Source organism: Schistocerca serialis, chromosome 1, assembly GCF_023864345.2.
Source record: "Schistocerca serialis cubense isolate TAMUIC-IGC-003099 chromosome 1, iqSchSeri2.2, whole genome shotgun sequence".
NCBI lineage: Eukaryota > Metazoa > Arthropoda > Insecta > Orthoptera > Acrididae > Schistocerca > Schistocerca serialis.
Genome location: NC_064638.1, coordinates 487,411,997 through 487,431,436, shown reverse-complemented (window position 1 = coordinate 487,431,436; position 19,440 = coordinate 487,411,997). Strand labels below are relative to the sequence as shown.

At 38.1% G+C, this 19,440-nt stretch overlaps 1 protein-coding gene across 2 annotated transcripts in view; it reads right to left on the bottom strand.

The window, feature by feature from the left end:
- LOC126473806 (coatomer subunit gamma) overlaps positions 1-19,440 on the bottom strand; it is a 107,942-nt gene that overhangs the window by 51,978 nt on the left and 36,524 nt on the right. For both annotated transcript variants that reach the window (XM_050101109.1, XM_050101118.1), the window contains exons 7-9: positions 10,564-10,767; positions 9,796-9,955; positions 9,478-9,586 (exon numbers count right to left, since the gene is read on the bottom strand). In XM_050101109.1, coding sequence (XP_049957066.1) covers positions 9,478-9,586; positions 9,796-9,955; positions 10,564-10,767 — 473 coding nt within the window. The remainder of the gene's footprint in view (positions 1-9,477; positions 9,587-9,795; positions 9,956-10,563; positions 10,768-19,440) is intronic.

Below are 19,440 nucleotides of genomic sequence, written 5' to 3'. Positions count from 1 at the left end.
GCTATTGACAATAGAGAGTATTAATAGAGACATACTGTTTGGTTTATATTGGTTGTTAAGAGTTGAAAGTCATCTTTAACTTTGATGATCATCATCTTTGTTTTAGTAAAGGGGACAGTAGATGCTAGACATCTTTTGTGATAAATAGTCGCTTTGAGAAACAAACAAACGAGTGTCAGTGTCTGCGATTAACAGCTACAGCACAATTAACCCTCAAAAATCGGTAATGTGGCCCAAGGAAAACATCAAACTGATATACTAGACAAAGTTAATGAATCCCAGGTATTAATGAATCAACAGAGGCAAGATTTAAATAAAATTTTAATGGAGTATGAAGTAGTGTTTTCCGACTGTCCAGGTAGCATCAGTGACCATACCTGTAAGTTCAAAATCAAAGATGACACTCCATTCTTTTGCAAAACTGTATCCAATACCGATGAGTTTGGAGGAAGCAGTTTGGGATGAGATTAACAAAATGATTGATAATAATATTACAGAACGAAGTTCCAGTGTGATCAATAATCCTCTGGTCATTGTAAAGAAAGCTACAGGTGGTGTACTGTTAGTCTTAGACATTCGTACACTGAACTAACAAAGAGACGGAGAGAGACTGAACGATTAATCTCGATGAATTGTTGTCCAAATTTGAAAAGGCAAGATTCTTTAGCATGATGGATTTGACAGCGGGATATTGGCAGATAAAATTACATCTGGAATCAAAAAAATATACAGCCTTTTTATTTGATGGAAAATCATAGCATTTCAACATATTGCCATTTGGACTTATATCTCTGTGTCCATATTTATATCTGCGTTAGATGAAGCACTAGGGAGAGACTTATTGAAGGATTTGATAATATACATAGATGATATCCTAATAATATCAGCTACTTGGTAAGAACATTGTCTAACTTCGTGCAAGAATCTGAAAAAATTTAAAGAGAAAGGTATTATAATGAAGCTGTCAAAATCGTTATTTGTGTGCCATGAACTCAAGTTCAGAGGGAATTAGACCAAACACTGAACACATAAAAGCTATCAAAAAACGTCTGCACCTCAGAAATGTAAGACAATTAAAAGGACTGATAGGTATGGCTGGATAATATCAACAGTACGTACGAGGGCAGGAGTTGAATGACCCGAGAATTTTACATTTATTAGAGAAAGGAGTACCGTGGACTTGTGATCAAGGTGCAAATGATGCATTTGAAAACATTAAAAGAGCATTTGTTAAGGCACCCATATTACATCATCCAGTCTGGGTGAACCGTTTAAAATTTCGACACATACATCTGATTACGGTATTGCTGCTGAACTTTTCCAAGGAGAACGGGATCCGAATAAAGTAGAACACAGAACCATAGCTTTTGCTAGCCATAGCCTAAATAAGCACAAACTGAATTACACAGCTACCGAAAAGGAACTATTGGTGATTATGAGGAGTATTCAAAAGTTTCAAACATTAGTATGGGGATCAGAAATACATATTCATACAGATCAAGTTTTATCCTTTCTGATGAGTAGTCTATTACTACAGAGTAGGTTGATGCGAAGGATGCTTTTCCTACAGGAGTACAATATTAAAATACGATACGTAAGAAGGTTCCAAAAATAGTCTCTGATGCTTTACCTAGGCTACCCTAGGAATGGAAGAACTGAAACATATGGAAGGACCTGGCGTTATTTTTGCCGTTAATTTTATGTCAGCAGAATATCCAAACTTCAGGGTAAAGGCAATGGCTCAAAGAATAACAGATAACATCCACCATGATCCTTATTTCACAGAAATATTTTCTATGTGTATCCAGAACTCGTTACCTCCTAATCAGTTAGGAAAATGGAAAATTATAGATCATAACCTGTTTTCGAGAGACAGTGTAACATCACAGCATTGGCGTTTATGTATTCCGAAGGTAATGGAAGACGAACTTGTATGGTATGTTCACACAGGGTATGGACACTGCAGAATCAAAAAATGTATATCCCATATGAATAAGTTTTATTATTTCAAGAAGCTAGCTCATGGAATAGCATCTTTGATTAGAACCTGTGAAATTTTCCGCAGAGTAAGAGAGACTAATACTCATGTGAAATACGAAATGTATCCTACTATTCCTAAGTCATTACACGACCTCACAGCAGCAGACTTTTTGGACCAATTCCACAAGGAAAGGGAGTAGTATCATATTTTGGTCCTCATAGAATGCTGGTCAAAACATGTTAAACTATATCCCATTGAAAAAGCAAATACACAAATGGTTATACACTGTTTACAACATTACTTCCTAGAAGTAGGCAAACCAAAACGGTTTCTAACGGATAATGGACCACAATTTGTGAGTAACGAATTTAGAGAATTCCTAGCATGGGAAGGTATTCGACAAGTGTTAATATCCAATTATAACCCATCATCAAACCAGTGTGAATGAATAATGAAGGAAATTGTAAAATTATGTCGTGCTTACTGCCACGAAAAACATACTTCGTGGGCAACAAAAATTAAAGACTTTGAACTTATCCTAAATGAGTTACCCCATTTATCGACTGGGTTGACACCTGTAGAAGTTATAGGCAAAACTTTAATAGGAGAACCTCTAAATAAATGTTTTAACAACTGCATATCAATTATGAAGTAAATCAGGAAATAGTTTCTAAGAATTTAGTTGAGAAAGCACAACAAAGATTAAGTAAGCATAACGAAAAAGCTGTAAAACCTCAGTACCTAGTCAATGACTTGGTCCTTATAAAACAACAACTTCAAAGCTTGACTCTGAAGAAAGTGACCCCCCATTTTTTTCAAAAAATATGAGGGACCATACTGGGTACAAATGGTAATCCATCCTACGATGTTATTTTTGGTATATCCCACAAGTGGATCAGAGAAGGGGAAATACAATATAGAAGATGTAAAATTGTATATTCCCCCCTGGGATGTTAACATTCTGAATTAAAGGGTGGAGTGACGACCATCGGATCCCGAGTTGTTTTCAGGGTTTCTTCCAAAACAGTTTTCCTGCACCAAATTCCTTTAAAATCTTAAACTATTCTGTCATCTGGCCTTTAAAATCTAGAACTATCCTCGAGTCATATTGCGTAGAAAACCCAATATGACTATAAAATCGATAACAACTTAAGAAAATCCCCAAAAAGAAGTGATATGTACACAAAATAAGCCGAATAGATTATTATATTTATGGATAATATAATATGATGTGACTAGTTAAACAACTGTGATACCGAAATGTATAGCTTTTCTATTTTGTATAGAGTATTTTTACCTTTTATGAGATGTGATATAGATGGGAGGGTTTGTATAAACTTTGAAAGGGGTGGGTACTGTTGATAAGAGCATGATTTACACGAACAGATAAATCATGACTAACACAAAACACACAACACACCTTTCAAACAACCCTCACAAACAAGTGCCGTTTCCATAGGATTTCCTTCAGGGACTTCAACGGTGAAGGTGGGACAAGTCCGTTCTGTAGGAGACGATTTAATACCAAACCACCTCCGGTGTCTCACTCAAGTACCTGAGAGGTAGGGATCCTGGGGAACAGGGCTATTCGAAAATTTCTGTGTAAATTCTAGAACCACTCAGTCTTCTACCATCTCAAACACACGATATTCTAGATACGAGTGTGGGATAGTAAAATCCTAGCTACTGCATGCCACGTTCGTGTGTGCAGGTTTAAAGTGAGTTGCGAGAAGACAGTAAATGTGGCGGTCGAGTGACACTGACAGGTACTTGTCGGGCAATCCAGAGATGTGGGAGGAAGAAATATGGAGTCTTTATGCAGCTCTGCGCCTATTGTGTCATTGACTATTGTTATGTGAAAGAAAAACAGTTGAAAAAGTAATCCTGTAAACACTTAATCCAGTCTTGTTAGAAGCAAGACCTATTTTACGATTCATGTGAAGTAGTCATGGTTATTAAGCCAAATCTTTTATAAATGTAGTTAAATTTGTTTCTAATGTTGGACGGAGTGAGTGACATATTGGAAGTCATATATGTGTGTGGAAAGTGAGAATTTTATTCTGTACGGTGTTCAAATATACCGTTTGTTGACGAAAAGTAAAGTTCGCGTATCTACTTATTTCACAAGAAGAGAGAGAGAGAGAGAGAGAGAGAGAGAGAGAGAGAGAGAGAGAGACTTAAATATTCCCATACCTAGCATCATTCTACGGAGACGAAGTCAAGAGAGTTTTCCAGCACCCAGCAAAGAAGATCGGCTGTGAATCTCAAGTGAGTCACCTCGTATAAAAGAAGTGGGAAGGTTGTACGTTTACTTCTCACTTTAAATTGCCGTCAAAAACGTTAGAATATGAAATACATTATATTCTCTCATATTTCTTCCTATCAGGCATTTGAATTCTTGCTTACAGGATTTTGATTATCACTCTGTATTACCTTTGATTTAATTGCATCCATTTTTTACTCTTACATTTTTGTCCTTGTTACTGCAGTCATTATTTTTATATCTTATTTTCCTTGAATTTCTTTTTACTTATAATCCTAGCTTTTGTTGAAATCATCATTCACATTATTTTGTCCATAGTGCAATAAGAATTTATGTTTCAAATGTTTGTATGACAATTACCATCAAAAAAAATGTACATCTTGTAACAAAAAATACATTCTTGACAGCGCTCCACTGACAATACAAATAGATTATTTCATCTTCTGTTTTTTAACCAACATATCAGCAATTTCAAATTTTTAAACATTGTGATGGATAAATAAAAATAATAAAATGCTCATGCACAAAGAGACTAACTGGGAAAAAATGATAGGAAGAAAAAATAAGAGCAACTGGGGAAGCTGAAATGTTGATTTAAACGGTGTGGCAAATAAAAAAAAAATTGTGTGTAAACCAAATAATTGAATAAAAATAGTGATCCAAGTTATGTCAATGAAGATTTAAAAACAATAATAATTCAGCATATCTGATAAGATTCAAACTGACAACCTTTTGCATGTGAACTCAGTATCTTAACCATTACGCTACAGAACCAGTCTGAAGAAAAGCTACTACCTTTAAACCTAAAGAACGTCACACAAAATTCCGATTTTTGTTGTTAATTACTCAGAAATGAGCACCCACCAGGGTGAATGGTTGCAAGGTGTGATTCCTTGGACCTTAACCTACATCACCATACAGTGTGTTGATCCCATCACTGGGGACCTCTCCTTGTCAGTTGATAAATTGAAGTCAAGGAAACTTTTCTATTGCCACTACAACAGTAATCAACTGCACAGTATTTAAGTGAATCACAATCTTAGAGCATTCTGATATTCTGTTTCAAAGGAATCATAGCAATAATCTAAAACTGACTGGCACAAGATTTAACATTGACCCTGATTTGTCTACTTTGAGTGCATGTTACTAACACTAAAAATGGGGAGAAATTGAGGAAAGGAAAGATGCATGAGCATTTAAATTTGCATCGGGTTACTTTAACATAACTCATTGTTACAAGAACATAAGAACCATGAATATGGTATGGAAAGCTATGCCACAATGTAAATAATTTGGGAGTAAAAGTAATAACTTAACAAACAGTACAGGTGCCAAGTCATCAATAGGCATACAAACGAGACTGAAAATTACGGTAGTTTTAAGATAAAGCTTTTTTTGAGCTAGAGTGCTCTGCCTCCCCGTCCCCACACAGAGAATACGAAGCTGGGACCGCAGTTCCACAGGTCAACTGATGTGAGGGGTTGTGTTAGGTACAGTGTGCAAGGGGAGAAACCAGGCAAGGAGAGGGAGGGAGGCAGCAGGTGTAGATGGGGGAGGGGGTTACAGGCAGGAGGTGCATGGGATACGAATGCTACACACTGGTGAGTTTGTGCAGTATACAGTGACACAGACAAGTGGACTGGCAGGGGTGACAGAACAGAGGAATGAGAGACGTGGACAGACAGAGGGTAAGGGTGCAGTGTGAGTAAAGTTAGTTTTCTGTGGCAAGGTGAAGGTGGGAGTGGGCAGGATGTTGCAGAGATTGAGGACAAGAGCATTACAAGAACAAAGGATGTGCTGTAGTTCAGAAAAGTTGGTGGAGGGGGAATCTACATAGTACAGGTTGCGAAGTAGCTACTGAAATTGAGCATGTTGTGCTTAGCAGCAAGCCTCCTGAATACTTCTCCCCAGCACAAGCTTTTCCAAATTAAGTAGATGGAATTTTTTCTTGCAACAAATTTTTCATTCTCATAACCCTCCTGGTGTCAATCACTGCTAACCTCTGCCTCACACCCATCAATACATCCATTCACCCTTCACCTGTACAATCCCTACAGCCTCCACTTCCTCTGTTCCGTCATCCCTACCCAATCTACTCTGCCACATTATCACCATGTACTGCACAAACTTATTGGTCCTGGTACCCTTGTGTCACATTCCTATCCCAAGCATCTGCTGCCCACTGTCATTGACAGTCCTAGATCTCTGAACTATTAGCCACTCTTTCCCAACCATCTCAATCCAACCCCCTGCAACACCTTTCCGCTCTTGCCCACCCACCTAGTACAAACCTTCACCCTAGTCTGCATGGGGAACTGCAGTCCCAGCACTGTGTACTCAGCCAGCAGAATGTAGCTGGTATGCATATATATATATATATATATGTGTGTGTGTGTGTGTGTGTGTGTGTGTGGTGGGGGGGGGGGGGGGGGGGAGGTTTGCACATGCTCGTCCACTCACCTGAAGGCTAGTGAAGTTTTCAGTCGTCGATGACTCAGGACCTCTACTATTTGGTGAGTTGTTACCTTTACTTCTAAATTACTAATATAAGAATCGACAATAAAATACTAAACTGTCTGAAGAAATCTACCAAGAAGTCTAGGAAGTGGAGTGCAGGAATATTAAATAAGAAGTATGTAGGATGAAATATGCTGGAGAGTATAACAAATTCTCAGTCCCATTTAGTTCAGTCAGATAATGGGGCAGCTTCTGGACAAAGTCTGTGTTCAATTTCCTCCACTATTCTTTCCTAACTGAGTCAAGGGCACCTCTCATGATGAAAATACCAAGATGATGTACCAAAATTTATGTTCAATGCCAAGTTCTTTTCGCAACCATCTTGCAGTACAGTTTACAAACCTCAACAATATTGTGATATCTTTGAAGTTTCATACCATCTTTGAAAAAACAATACCGCAAAACTGACTTTTCTAATTTTCTGGATTTTGGTCAACTGGCTTACATGACACATTACAAAAGCAATATCATGTAAATCAAACAAGGCAAAAATGGTTAACCCCGATAACCCTGACGTCCTTCTGGAAGAACGACGTAACTCACTGTTGAAATTATCTATTTTTGCGAATAACCCAGTGTTGCAACAGACTGTGACGCATTGTTATATGAAGTAGGCAGAGTCAGTTGCGCGCTGCGACAGTCAGTTTGACGCTGTCGTTCATAGTGAGTGAGAAACTGTGTCTTGAAAATAGGGCCGATTTTACCATCGACGAACTGACTGACCTTGTCATCGATGAATATGTATATTTTCTTTCATATTGCGTCAATAATTCTGAAACTTGTCATATAATATCTTAAAGAATTAACCTATATTATTTACGGGCTCATATTACGATTGAAAGTTTTTGTCAGTTGTAATTCAATAATGTTTTCAAACGTCCTTCCAGAAGGACGTCAGGGTAATATGTTGTCATTTTGTATTCACAGAAAACGATGTACACTTATGGAACTTCTGGACATGTTAGAATCAAAAGATGAGGAAATACCTAATACTGGTGTGAATGTAACATTACACCCTCCTCTAAATTCAACTGGTGACGTAACAGATGAAGATTCGGGTGCTGAAGAAAATCCAAGTGTAGATAAATTACCAGCAAGTTAGCTCAATGCTACTGCGCTACATTACCTAAAAGAGAGGGGCGTGGAAGCAACAGGAACAATAAGAGGAAACAGAGTTAAGAATTGTACTCTATCATTTGAAGGTAAAATGATAAAAGAAAATGGAGGATCATATGAAATTTGTTCTGACTCAGCATCCAGGATTTCCATTGTACGTTGGAATGACAACAATGTTGTTACTGTAGCCACCAACTTTGACAGAGTGCAAACACTGCGCTCTGTAGCAAGATTTTCCAGGGAACGAAAGAAAAGGATTAGCATGCTTCAGCCTAACTTGGGAGGCATAGATCGAACTGACCAAAATTAATCCCTATATAGATGCTTTATAAGAGGGAAAAATTGGTATTTCCCGTTCACTGCAGATTTTATAGACATTGCAGAGCAAAATGCCTGGGATCTTTACAAGCACAACGAATAACCCCTAGATCATCCGACGTTTCGTCGTCGAATTGTCACTGCAATTCTTGAAAGTAACAAAAGAGTCACTACCAGCAGAGGATGTCCTAGTAACAGGGCACAACTAGATTCTAGATTTGATGGAATAGAACATTATGTTGCTGAATTACCAAACAGACGAGATAACAAAAAAGAAGAAGTAGCTGAAATGTCGAAGTTGCCACAAAAAAACTACTACTATGTGTGTAAAATGCGACGAACCACTTCATGTTTGTTGCTTTTTGTCTTATCATACTAGTGTATAAAATATGTGTATACGTTATTTTCTTTGTTTTTTTTTTTTGTATTTATTAGCTGTTTTAGCCCATAATTCAAATTTATTTATGTTTATTTGAAAGTATAAAAACCAAATCAAGTTAATTGTGCAATATCATATACTTTAAAAACATTATTGTCCTGACGTCCTTCTGGAAGGACGCCCATTTTTGGAAATACTAAATAAAAATAAGGTTAGGTTAGTGGTGTTTAACGTCCTGTCGACAACGAGGTCATTAGAGACAGAGCGCAAGCTCGGGTTAGGGAAGGATGGGGAAGGAAATCGGCCGTGCCCTTTCAAAGGAACCATCCCGGCATTTGCCTGAAATGATTTAGGGAAATCACGGAAAACCTAAATCATGATGGCTAAATAAAAATAAATACTCTAAATTGTTTTTACTTTCTTCCTTACAACCTTGTGAATGAATGTAGATAAGATATAAATCAATTTTTGAAAAACAAATAATTCAGGACTATCTGGGTTAATATTCCACATAACTTCAAAAGAATTAGGTACTACATAAATGGAACATCGTAAGGTTCCTGAGGTTATGTGGCTGTCTATAGAGAGCTTGCAATGCCAGAAGACTGTGGCAAAGTGCAGGAAAACCTATGAAGGATTGACAATTGGTGCAGTGGCTGGCAGCTGTTAATCACTCTCAAAAGCAAATCTCTACTTTCATGCACTACTTTCGAGGGAGCAAGAGTTTCTCTCTCTATGAAAAGATTGTTTTGTAAAAATTTAAAATAAGAAGCAATAACAAAGTTCTGTGCTTGCTTATGCATTTACAAGGTAAATCAATACAGTCAGTTATGCTCTGTTTTTTAAACAATACTGTGGGACACATTGTTGGTTATGGTTCATGCAAAATAGAAACAGACATACCTCGACGGCTGCTTTGTTCGAGGCCCTTCTTTACCCAACAAATGAAGAATACGAACAGCAAGACTTGTGTGTTCACAATCTTCTATGAATTCACAGAGATGGGCGAGACCTGTAAGCATTTGGTTGTTTTGTTAGTTGCACTCAATCTCAATGGTATGGCATCATACAGTTTGAATTCAGTATTATTAAGAGTTGACCAGACAATATAAATATCTGTTATCTAGGCAAAGACATTTCATTAAAATTCATATCACTACAGTACTCAGACAATGGAATGAACAGTGAGAACGACATAACAGAATTTCATCATAAAAATACCTGTTTCCTTTGCTTCAGGATTTTCTTCAATGATGGTGATAATTGTATCGGCAATTGAAGCTTTGTATTCCAATCCTCCCTCATCACGAAGCATGGCTGACAGGAAATTCATCAACACACTGTGTTTGCGAGGGAACTTCAGACACAGTGCTCGTATAGCCTGCAAAATTTTATGCAATGTTGTAAGTTTCCATCAGAAAAACACTGGTTATTTATGAACACAATCTGTCCAGCATTACTGGCCTCATAACTTAGGCAACAAAAAAATCCACACTCTGATGAACCTTGTGACATCCAGGGTTATTGAAACATTAAGGTTGCTACATAAATTTCTTTGCTGACTTAGTGAGAATGATCAACCTCTACAGCAGTCCAAAAAAATGTGGGAGTTACAGGTCTTGGCTCACTGAAAAATTCATGTAACAATGTTGGACAATTTCATATTCACCCATCAAAGCCTCTTAAATATCATACTGAACACCAAATAAACTGTTAAGAAGTTACACAAAATTTAAACTAACTGATGCACAGTCTTGATGGATATGTTCATTAATGAGTAATACATACTCACATAACCAAAAATAATTATAATTATTATTACTTTGAAAAATATAACAGATACTGAAAGTCAGTGAAGGCTGCTGCAAAGTGCTCAATCCAATTTAGGTAAAGCTGCTTAGCATCACTCGTCAAAACAAAAATATAGACATATACGTTTTCATTAAAAATAAATTTGATTAAAGCTGTTCATTTGACACGTATCCTTACCTGAACAACAACAATCTTGAATTCATCACTGATCTCACTGACAAAGCTAGCAATCTGCTTCATCAATCTATCAACAGAGGATTCTGCACCAGTCTTCAGCAACGTTGTAATGGCAAGTGTGGCGATTGATCGATTCGAATCAGTTATAAGACTTTCGAGATCCATATTGCAAGCTGTAACTGCTGTTGGATGAGTCATAGCCACCTGCAAATCATTGAACACATTGATTCACATTCACTGGGGGGGAAAAAAAACAGATTTTAAAAGAATCAAATTCACACTATTATCCTGCTTTGCAACATGCAGCATAGCAAGAATAATGCTGCATCTTAAATACAGCTAAACAAACAGCAGAGTTAATGGGCCAGATGCACAAATACTTTTTACTACATATTATAACTATTTTAATTGTACTACGAGTATGCAGCTGGTGAAATAGGTAGGCTGGTACAGGGCAATAGGGAGCACCAGTATCGACTTGGCACAGAGCAAATGCTGCTTTAGATGGATCAAGATTGAAGACTCATGGGCGAAACCCACCACAGTCTAGTTCTTTGGCCACGATACTGTGATATGGAAAGAAATGGAAGGACTAACACATTATTACATTTGCTGAATGTTGGAAGGCTGAGAATAATGATACTATTTTTCAGATTAAAATGTTTATGATGTAAACTAATCCCCCATTCAGATGTCTGGCTGGTGAGTACTTCAGGGGATGTCATCAAAAGAAATGAACATTTTAATTTCACCATCGGTACACAAAAAGTAAGAACACTTCAAAGAGCAGGAAAAGTGGAAAATCTGAAGAAAGACAGGGACAAATGTGAAAGGAACATAAAGAGTTTAAATGGGGTTGGCAGACAATGGTGAAATAGTGTCAGGTAATTCCACAATCATTTATTCTTTGAACATGGTATAGCAGTAGTGATGGGAAATCAAAAGAGTGCAAATTGATACTAAAGTGATGTGCCACAATGATCATTTAATGTTTGTGAAAATAAATGCAGAAACAGATCAGGTGTGCACGACATCAGACCATGATGACAAAGAAGTGGAGAAAATATACAATGCAATAGAAGATATTATTCACTCTGAGGGCAGAGCGACAGTCAGCATCTTAATCATAGGAAACTGGTATAGGGTGGTTCGACAAGGTAGCGAAGCAAACAACATGTAACAATATGGATTAGGAAGAAGGAACGACAAATGGGAGATGCTAGTGGAGTACTGTCAGCAAAATAAATTGGTCACGATGAACACTTTGTTAAAGGAAACAAAGAGTAAATTTTACACGTGTAAGAGCCCAGGAGACATTAACAGTTATCACATAGACTACTTACTCATCATCAAACAGAGGCAAAGTGGTGGTGTGAAAGACACCAAGACCATGCTGGTTGCTGATATCGACTCTCATCACAATCTTTTGGTTGCAGACATCAGTACAAGTTGAAGAGGTGAGGAAACAACATGCCAAGAAATGTAGTGATCACAGAATAATTAGTCTGATCTCACACACAGTGAAGATCACTGCAAGAGTACTCAATAGAGGGCCAGAACACAAAGTTGAAGAAATAATGGGAGAGGACCAGTTTGGATTTAGGAAAGTAAAGGAACCATAGGCATCATTAGCATAGTGAGGATGTTGTTGAAGAGAGTTTTGGGTTTTACAAAGAACTTGTAAGCTGGTTGTAGGTTGTGTTCCAAAAATGAATAGCATAGAGACAGAAGTGATGACACTTTCTGCAAGACCTGACCATTTTGCATGACAATGCTCAAGCACGCACAGTGCAAGCTGTTACTGATTTGTTTCACTAATGGGGCTGCAAAGTGCTATACCACCTACTGTACTCCCCTGGCTTAAGCCCTCTTAAGTTAAACTCAATTTCTTAATTGAAGGAAACACTTCACGCCATTCAATTCAGAACTGTACAAATTCATAGGACAATAGACTGCGATGCTTGAACTGTCAACATAACTGGCACTGCTAAGAGTATCCTACAACTTCCACATCACTGGCAACAATGCTGGTGACTATGTTGAAGGTCAGGAAAACTTTGAAACACGTATCTATTTTATATGAGCTGTAAATAAATAGTTGCCACTATTACAATTCCAACCCTTCTAAAAAGAAGTGAAGAAAGGAGTAGTTACAGTGAAACAATGCTGAGATGGAAAGAATTAAAGTAAATTAAGGCCAGGTGGTTGGTGAGAACCAAGGACATGTTGTGCTAGTTCCCACCAGCAGAATTCTGAGAAACTGGTGTCTGGGGGAAGAATTAGATGGTGCGTGTAGTGAAACAATCACCGAGGTCACAACTGTCATGTTGTGCAGCATACTCTGCAACAGGATATTGTGTGTTGCCTGTATACAACCTCTGCCTATGCCCTGACTGGTAACTGGGTGATAGTCATGCCAATGTAAAAGGCTGAATAGTGTTAACATTACAGCTGGCATATGACATGTCATTTCACAGGTGGCTCTTCATTTGATAGAATATACTTTGAAACTTCCTGGCAGATCAAAACTGTGTGCCGGACCGAAACTCTAACTCGGGACCTTGCCTTTCGTGGGCAAGTGCTCTACCAACTGAGTTACCCAAGCATTTCATTCTAGAAGTATATACTATGTCAGTTACAGGGCTATTATAGGTGGTTGGAGGAGGGTGTGTACGGCAAGTCTTGCAGTGGGGACGGTCACAGGGGTAGGAGCCATAGGCTAAGGATATGGGTGCAGAAATGCATATGGTCTGACAAGAATATTGTAGAGATTAGGAGGGTGATGAAAAGCTATTCTAAGCGTGGTGGGCAAAATCTCAGACAGAATGGATTTCATTTCAGGGCATGATTTTAGAAAGTCACGGCCTTTAAGTAGCTGAGTGATACATTCAAGAACAGGATAATACTGGGTGACATGTGGTGAGCTCTGAAGTTGTTTTTTGGATGGATCAGCAGTACCAGAATTGGATCTGATGGCCCAGGAAATCCAGTTTTGAACTAGGCTGTTGGGATAATTATGTCCAATGAAGGCTGAGGTGAGAGTTGTGGTGTATTGCTGTCAGTCTGTTTGTCTCGAATGCCAAGGCTGTATGGGAGGAAATGTTTGACATGGAAAGGATGGCAACTGTCAAAATGTAAGTACTGTTGTTTGTTAGTAGGTTTAATATGGACAGAAATGTGGAGCTGATCTTCAGCGAGGATGAGATCAACATCGAAGAAAATGGCATGGGATTCAGAATAGGACCATGTGAAATTTAATTAAGAGACAGTATAGAGATTCCAGGAATTTTAACAGGTCGGCCTCACCCTCAGACCATATGGCAAAGATGTCTTCTATGTATGTAAACTGTACGCGGGGCTGAAGGCTTACAGATCCCAGGAGAGCCCCCTCCAAGCGACCCATGAAAAGGTTGGCATATGAAGGAACCATCCCGATTCCCATGACTGTACCTCCCATCTGTTTGTACATCTGCCCCTCATAGGTGAAGTAATTGTTGATAAAAACTACCCTCCAAAAACCAACTTCGAAGCATACAACTTGTCACCCAGTATTATCCTGGTCAGACATACAACCCGGATTCTGGATGACTTTTCTGAACTGTAACCCTTTCCCTAAATCTCTCCAGTCCTTTTCCTTCACCCCTCTTCCTTCCCCTTCAACTCTTCTGCCAGAAGGAACAGCCCTGGCTCCAGAAGTTTGTGAACATTAAATCCTTTTGTGTGTTTTTTCCCTTGCCGCCACAAGGTAAATAGATTTTTTATTTGTCCATTTACATTTATATTATCAACAACTGATTATTTCTGTTGTTATTGTTGGCTGTTGCTGTTTATGACAGTCAACTAGGGCAGCACTCTTGGAAGTTCTGGAGGAACTCATGCCTACCTCCTCAGAATTTCTCTGTCCTACCATTACCCTGTATCTGCCCAATGTTTCACATTTATTTACTTCTTGTCTAATTTGTTGCTTCCATTGTCTTTTCTCATCCAGCCCACACTGTGACTGTGTTTCATTCTTTTCTGCAAGTTTCTCTCGACAACACAACACTTCTGCATTCTAGTTAGTAATCTCCTCTACTGTAATTGCTTCTCTAGAATTTATTCCTTTCTTTTTCTATTCTGGTCACCAATTTTATGACGTCTATACTTCTTTCTGCTGCCCTTCCCTTGCCTCACATAATGCGTGTAGGTTTTAAAAGCTTTCCTGTTTGAATTCTGATTTGTGTCATTTCTTATATCACTTTCTTAAATTAAACTTTTTTTTGCATAGGCTGCTACTTTATTTGAAACAACAGTTACTTCACAATTGGTCAATTTTGACATTGTTGTTATTTTCAGGTCACCTCTTTTTTTAGAGCTTGTTTACACATCACTGTGAATTGAACAGGAAGTGCACTCCACTACATGCATTATGTTGAGTATAGGGTACAGAAGCACTGCAAAATTCAGCTGTGTGTTAAATATACTAAACGATTTGGACATCTTAAACTACATATTACATATGATCTTTTAAGATACTACACAGGACTGTATGCACAAATATAGTACAGTGCACATTAAATGTCCAAATTGGTTAATTGTAAAGCAACTGTAACTTCAAATAAATTAGTTGCTTTTAAAGGATCCCAACAACAGAAAACTACATTATAAATGTCACTTCCTTCTCATCAGATGTATCGATCTCTGATTTTGGAAGTAGCATTAATGGAACCTTTTCAGCTTGTACCTGCACTTCTACCTGCAGCCACTTAGCACATTCAATTTCATAAATTAAAAAAGGAAAAAAGAAATGATCCTGGCACTGAACTGTAGTACCACTTTCAATTTGTCAGGTATTTTTAACTTTGACACGGGTCTTTGTCCTATGTACACTTTCTCTTATATCTTTACACACTTCATTGTCCACAATCTTGTCCAAACATGGTAATACTATTGCACATACACTGATCAGCCAGAACATTATAACCACCTACGTAATAGCTGATATCTCCACCTTTGGCATGGATAACAGTGGCGACATGTCATGGTTTGGAAGCAATGAGACATTGGTAGGTCGTTAGAGGGAGCTGGCGTCACATCTGCACACACAAGTCAGCTAATTTCTGTAAATGCTGGGAAGAAGGATATGAGCTCTGATACCATATTCAATCAAGTCTCAAATGTGTTCAATCAGGTTCAGATCTGGTGAGCTAGGGGCCAGCACACCAACTGGAACTCACCACTGTGTTCCCCAAACACTCCTGGCCTTGTGACATCATGCGTTATCTTGTTGAAAAATGTCACTGCTATCAGGAAACATGATCATCTTGAAGGGGTATACGTGATCTCCAACCAGTGTACGATACTTGTCGGCCGTCACTGTGCGTTCCATAAGCTCCACTGGACCGATGGATACCAATGTGAATGCTCCCAATAATGGAGCAGCCACTAGCTTGTCTCTGTCCCCCCATACAGATATCAAGGAGCTATTCCCTTGGAAGATGACTAATTCGCACCCTTCCATCGGCATGATGATGAAGGCATCGGGATCCATCAGACCATGCAATGCTCTGCCACTGTGCCAACAACCAGTGTGATGGTCACATGCCCATTTCAGTCATAGTTGCTGATCTTGTGGTGTTAACATTAACACATGCATGAGTCGTTGGCTGTGAAGGCCCATCATTAAGAGTGACTGATGAACTGTGTGTTCAAACACACTTGTACTCTGTCCAGCATTAAGTCTGATGTTAGTTCCACCACAGTTCCCCACCTGTCCTGTTTTACCTGCCTGCCCAGCATATATCTGACATCTGTAACAAGTCGTACACTGTCCTAATTGCTCATGTTGAGCCTCCGAGCCATCACAATCTGATCTTGGTCAAACTCGTATAGATCATGTGCCTTCCCATCCTAAAGATGGACAACAAGCTCACTGATACTGCACGCACTGTGTGTATATGTGACTGGCAGCCATTCCTCACCACATGACACTGCTGTCACTTGGACAATTTTATGTCAATAGTAGGTTGGTGGTCATAATGTTCTAACTGATTAGTGGCAATGGATGGTTAAAACTCTGTAACATTTAGTTTCATTTCCAAGAATGTTTAGAGACTCAAATGTTCATGTTCCAGAAGTATTATCTTATTATGGCCTAAAAACACTTCATACCCAATGATTATGTATCAACCATCAAACACATTTTCACAATGGAAGTGTCAGTGTTCAAAAAGTTTGCTAAGAACAATAAGCATGACAGTAAAATGTGATAAAAGAATTTCCACAGAAAAAATAAATTCTACCTACAGCTAGCTGAAATGATTACAGAACTGGGAGCCAATACTGTCTTTTTTCCAGTGAAGTACTTACATAATTTAACTTTCTTGATAAACCTACGACCAGAATGAGCCCAGACTTTGTTTCTCTTGTCTGATTTCTAATAGTATCAACTGTCCTGAACAGAGAAAGCTACAAACTTATCATACCTTCTAGTTCTGCACTGAATACACATAACATGTTTAGTTAGGTTGTAGTGCTGATTCAACGTATTTGGCCAGAAAAATTGTGTGTGTGTGTGTGTGTGTGTGTGTTTGTGTGTGTGTGTGTGTGTGTGTGTGTGTGTGTGTGTGTGTGTGTGTCGGCGCGCGCGCGCAGGATGTAGTATTGTCTCAAAGCTTAGCAACATTTCCAATCTTGTTTACATGCCTATCAACCACTCCACACCTTGTTATCTTTACTCCTTCCATTATTTGTAATACAAATTATTTAGTCCATGAAATCATCTTGTGTCCAAATATTTACTGATTCTGATACAGTTCAAATATTTTAGAATACAAGGTGAAGATTATTGGCATAGGATACTACATTTACACACTCTGTAGACAAATTATCAATACAGTATAATATTTAATTCAATCAAGTGTTGACAAACAGTGGCCACAGGTTCGTATGAGGAATGTCCCTTATTTTCCAATTCCAATATTGTCTGAATTACTCTTTCAGTACTTGCATGTGCATATGCCATGCAGTTAGTTGTGTATTTGTTACGGATAGTGTCAGACATTTTTCAGTTGTTATCTAATATGTCATGTTAATACAAAACTCTTAAATACCTGTACCCAATAAACCATCAGACAGACACGTGCTGGAAGTTTTATTTTGAAACATACAGGAAGTCAAATCAACAGTTGGTGTAAGTGACAACCTTGTGGTTCACGAGTGCACTATATTTAGCAAGAAAGCAAGAATTCTGACAAGAGCTATTGAAAATTATTCACAAAAAGTTACTAATGTGCACTCGAGTGAAGAAATTTCCAAAGGAGTGTCAAGGTGTGTTTCAGTGCCGTGAAGACAGGTTTATAAATAATTTGGACAATTTATTTCGTATCACACATGCCAATGCTCTACAAACTATCAAACTGGAAATATACAAGATATTTTTACTTTGACAGAGAGGGCCAGGTTGTAAAGGCTTACCTGGGCAGGAGTAGACCAAATACTTGTGGATGAAGAAGAAAGGGCAAGACAGAGAAACAAAAGTTCTCAGCATCTATTTCTATGTCTACTGCTGTACTTCTATTTTCATCACCTGAAGAAACAGATAGGGCATTTTGAAATTCAAATGAAATTGACATTGTTGGGACTTTGGAACATACTTCTAAGAGTACTTCAATATAGAATGCTGTAAGGTGGGGAACCAATGTCTGTATTGCTGAAAAATATGAAGTCACCTCGGACAGATGCCAGCATAGTGTAAGAGATTCTGTGTGTATTATACAGGCGATAACAGAGACACTAGGTCACAATACTGAAGAGCTATCTATCACTATATTTTCTCTTCAGACAAAGGAGAAGAGAACTGTCTAATACAATAAAATGAGCTTTCAAAAATGTTACCTCTGCAGTTCTCAGTGTTCATTGGGATGGTAAACTTGCCAGCATCAAATGCCACAGATCCAAAAGAAGAAAGATTCCCAGTCATCGTTATATTTGAGGACAGCGAACAGCTTACTGGTGTTCTGGGATTACAGAATAGTTTTGGTAGAGAGCTAGCAACTGTTTTTCTGAAATGCAACAAAGTATTGGGGTACTGAAGACAACGTACAAATTCTCTGCAATGACAACTGCATCAGATAATGGCCATCTTAATGGGGCATGCAACTTATCTGATCACAAACTGGAAAGGGAATTTTATTTCCCATGCCATTAACACATGGATGAACTTACTTTAAGAAATGTGCTTGAATGTACACTACATGGGGGTAAGAAGCAGTCCTGGAGTATCAGCTTTTAAAAATCTGAAAGATAACTGGAAAAGTATCAATGTCAGTAATTATTTCATGTGCAAAAAAGATGGTCTATTTGGTTTTTAATGAGTCACAAACTAGGCTGGATGTTTGACTTTCAAGTTAATGAGGTGGTCCAACAGTGAGATGTGATTACTGTGAACTGTTATACGTCTGTGTAATATTTCTGGGAGGAGACTTTTGGAAAAATCTGAAAAACACCCTCATAGAGGAGTGCATTAAGCAATATTGAATGCGAGAGCCAGTAATTGATTAAAAATGTTTCTGCTAAGATCACAACTTGAACTATATATTAAAAATAAATGTACCCTGAGATGTATCAATTTTATTGTAAATGTTTGCTTCAAACTTTTACTTCAGTTCAGTGGAGTTTTAAAAGTTCCTCACCTGGATTTGTGCCCCCAATCTGAAATCAAATGAAAAGGCAGATTCCAAGATTTCTGAAACAACTATAAGGGAATTTAGTACTCATTTGTGGCATTTATCAGAACAGTTTTCTCTCTTATCACTCTTTGATGGTGAAATAGACACACAAACCAAAATCTAAATGAGAGCAAATTTTGACAGAAGAATCTAAAAATGGAAAATAGAT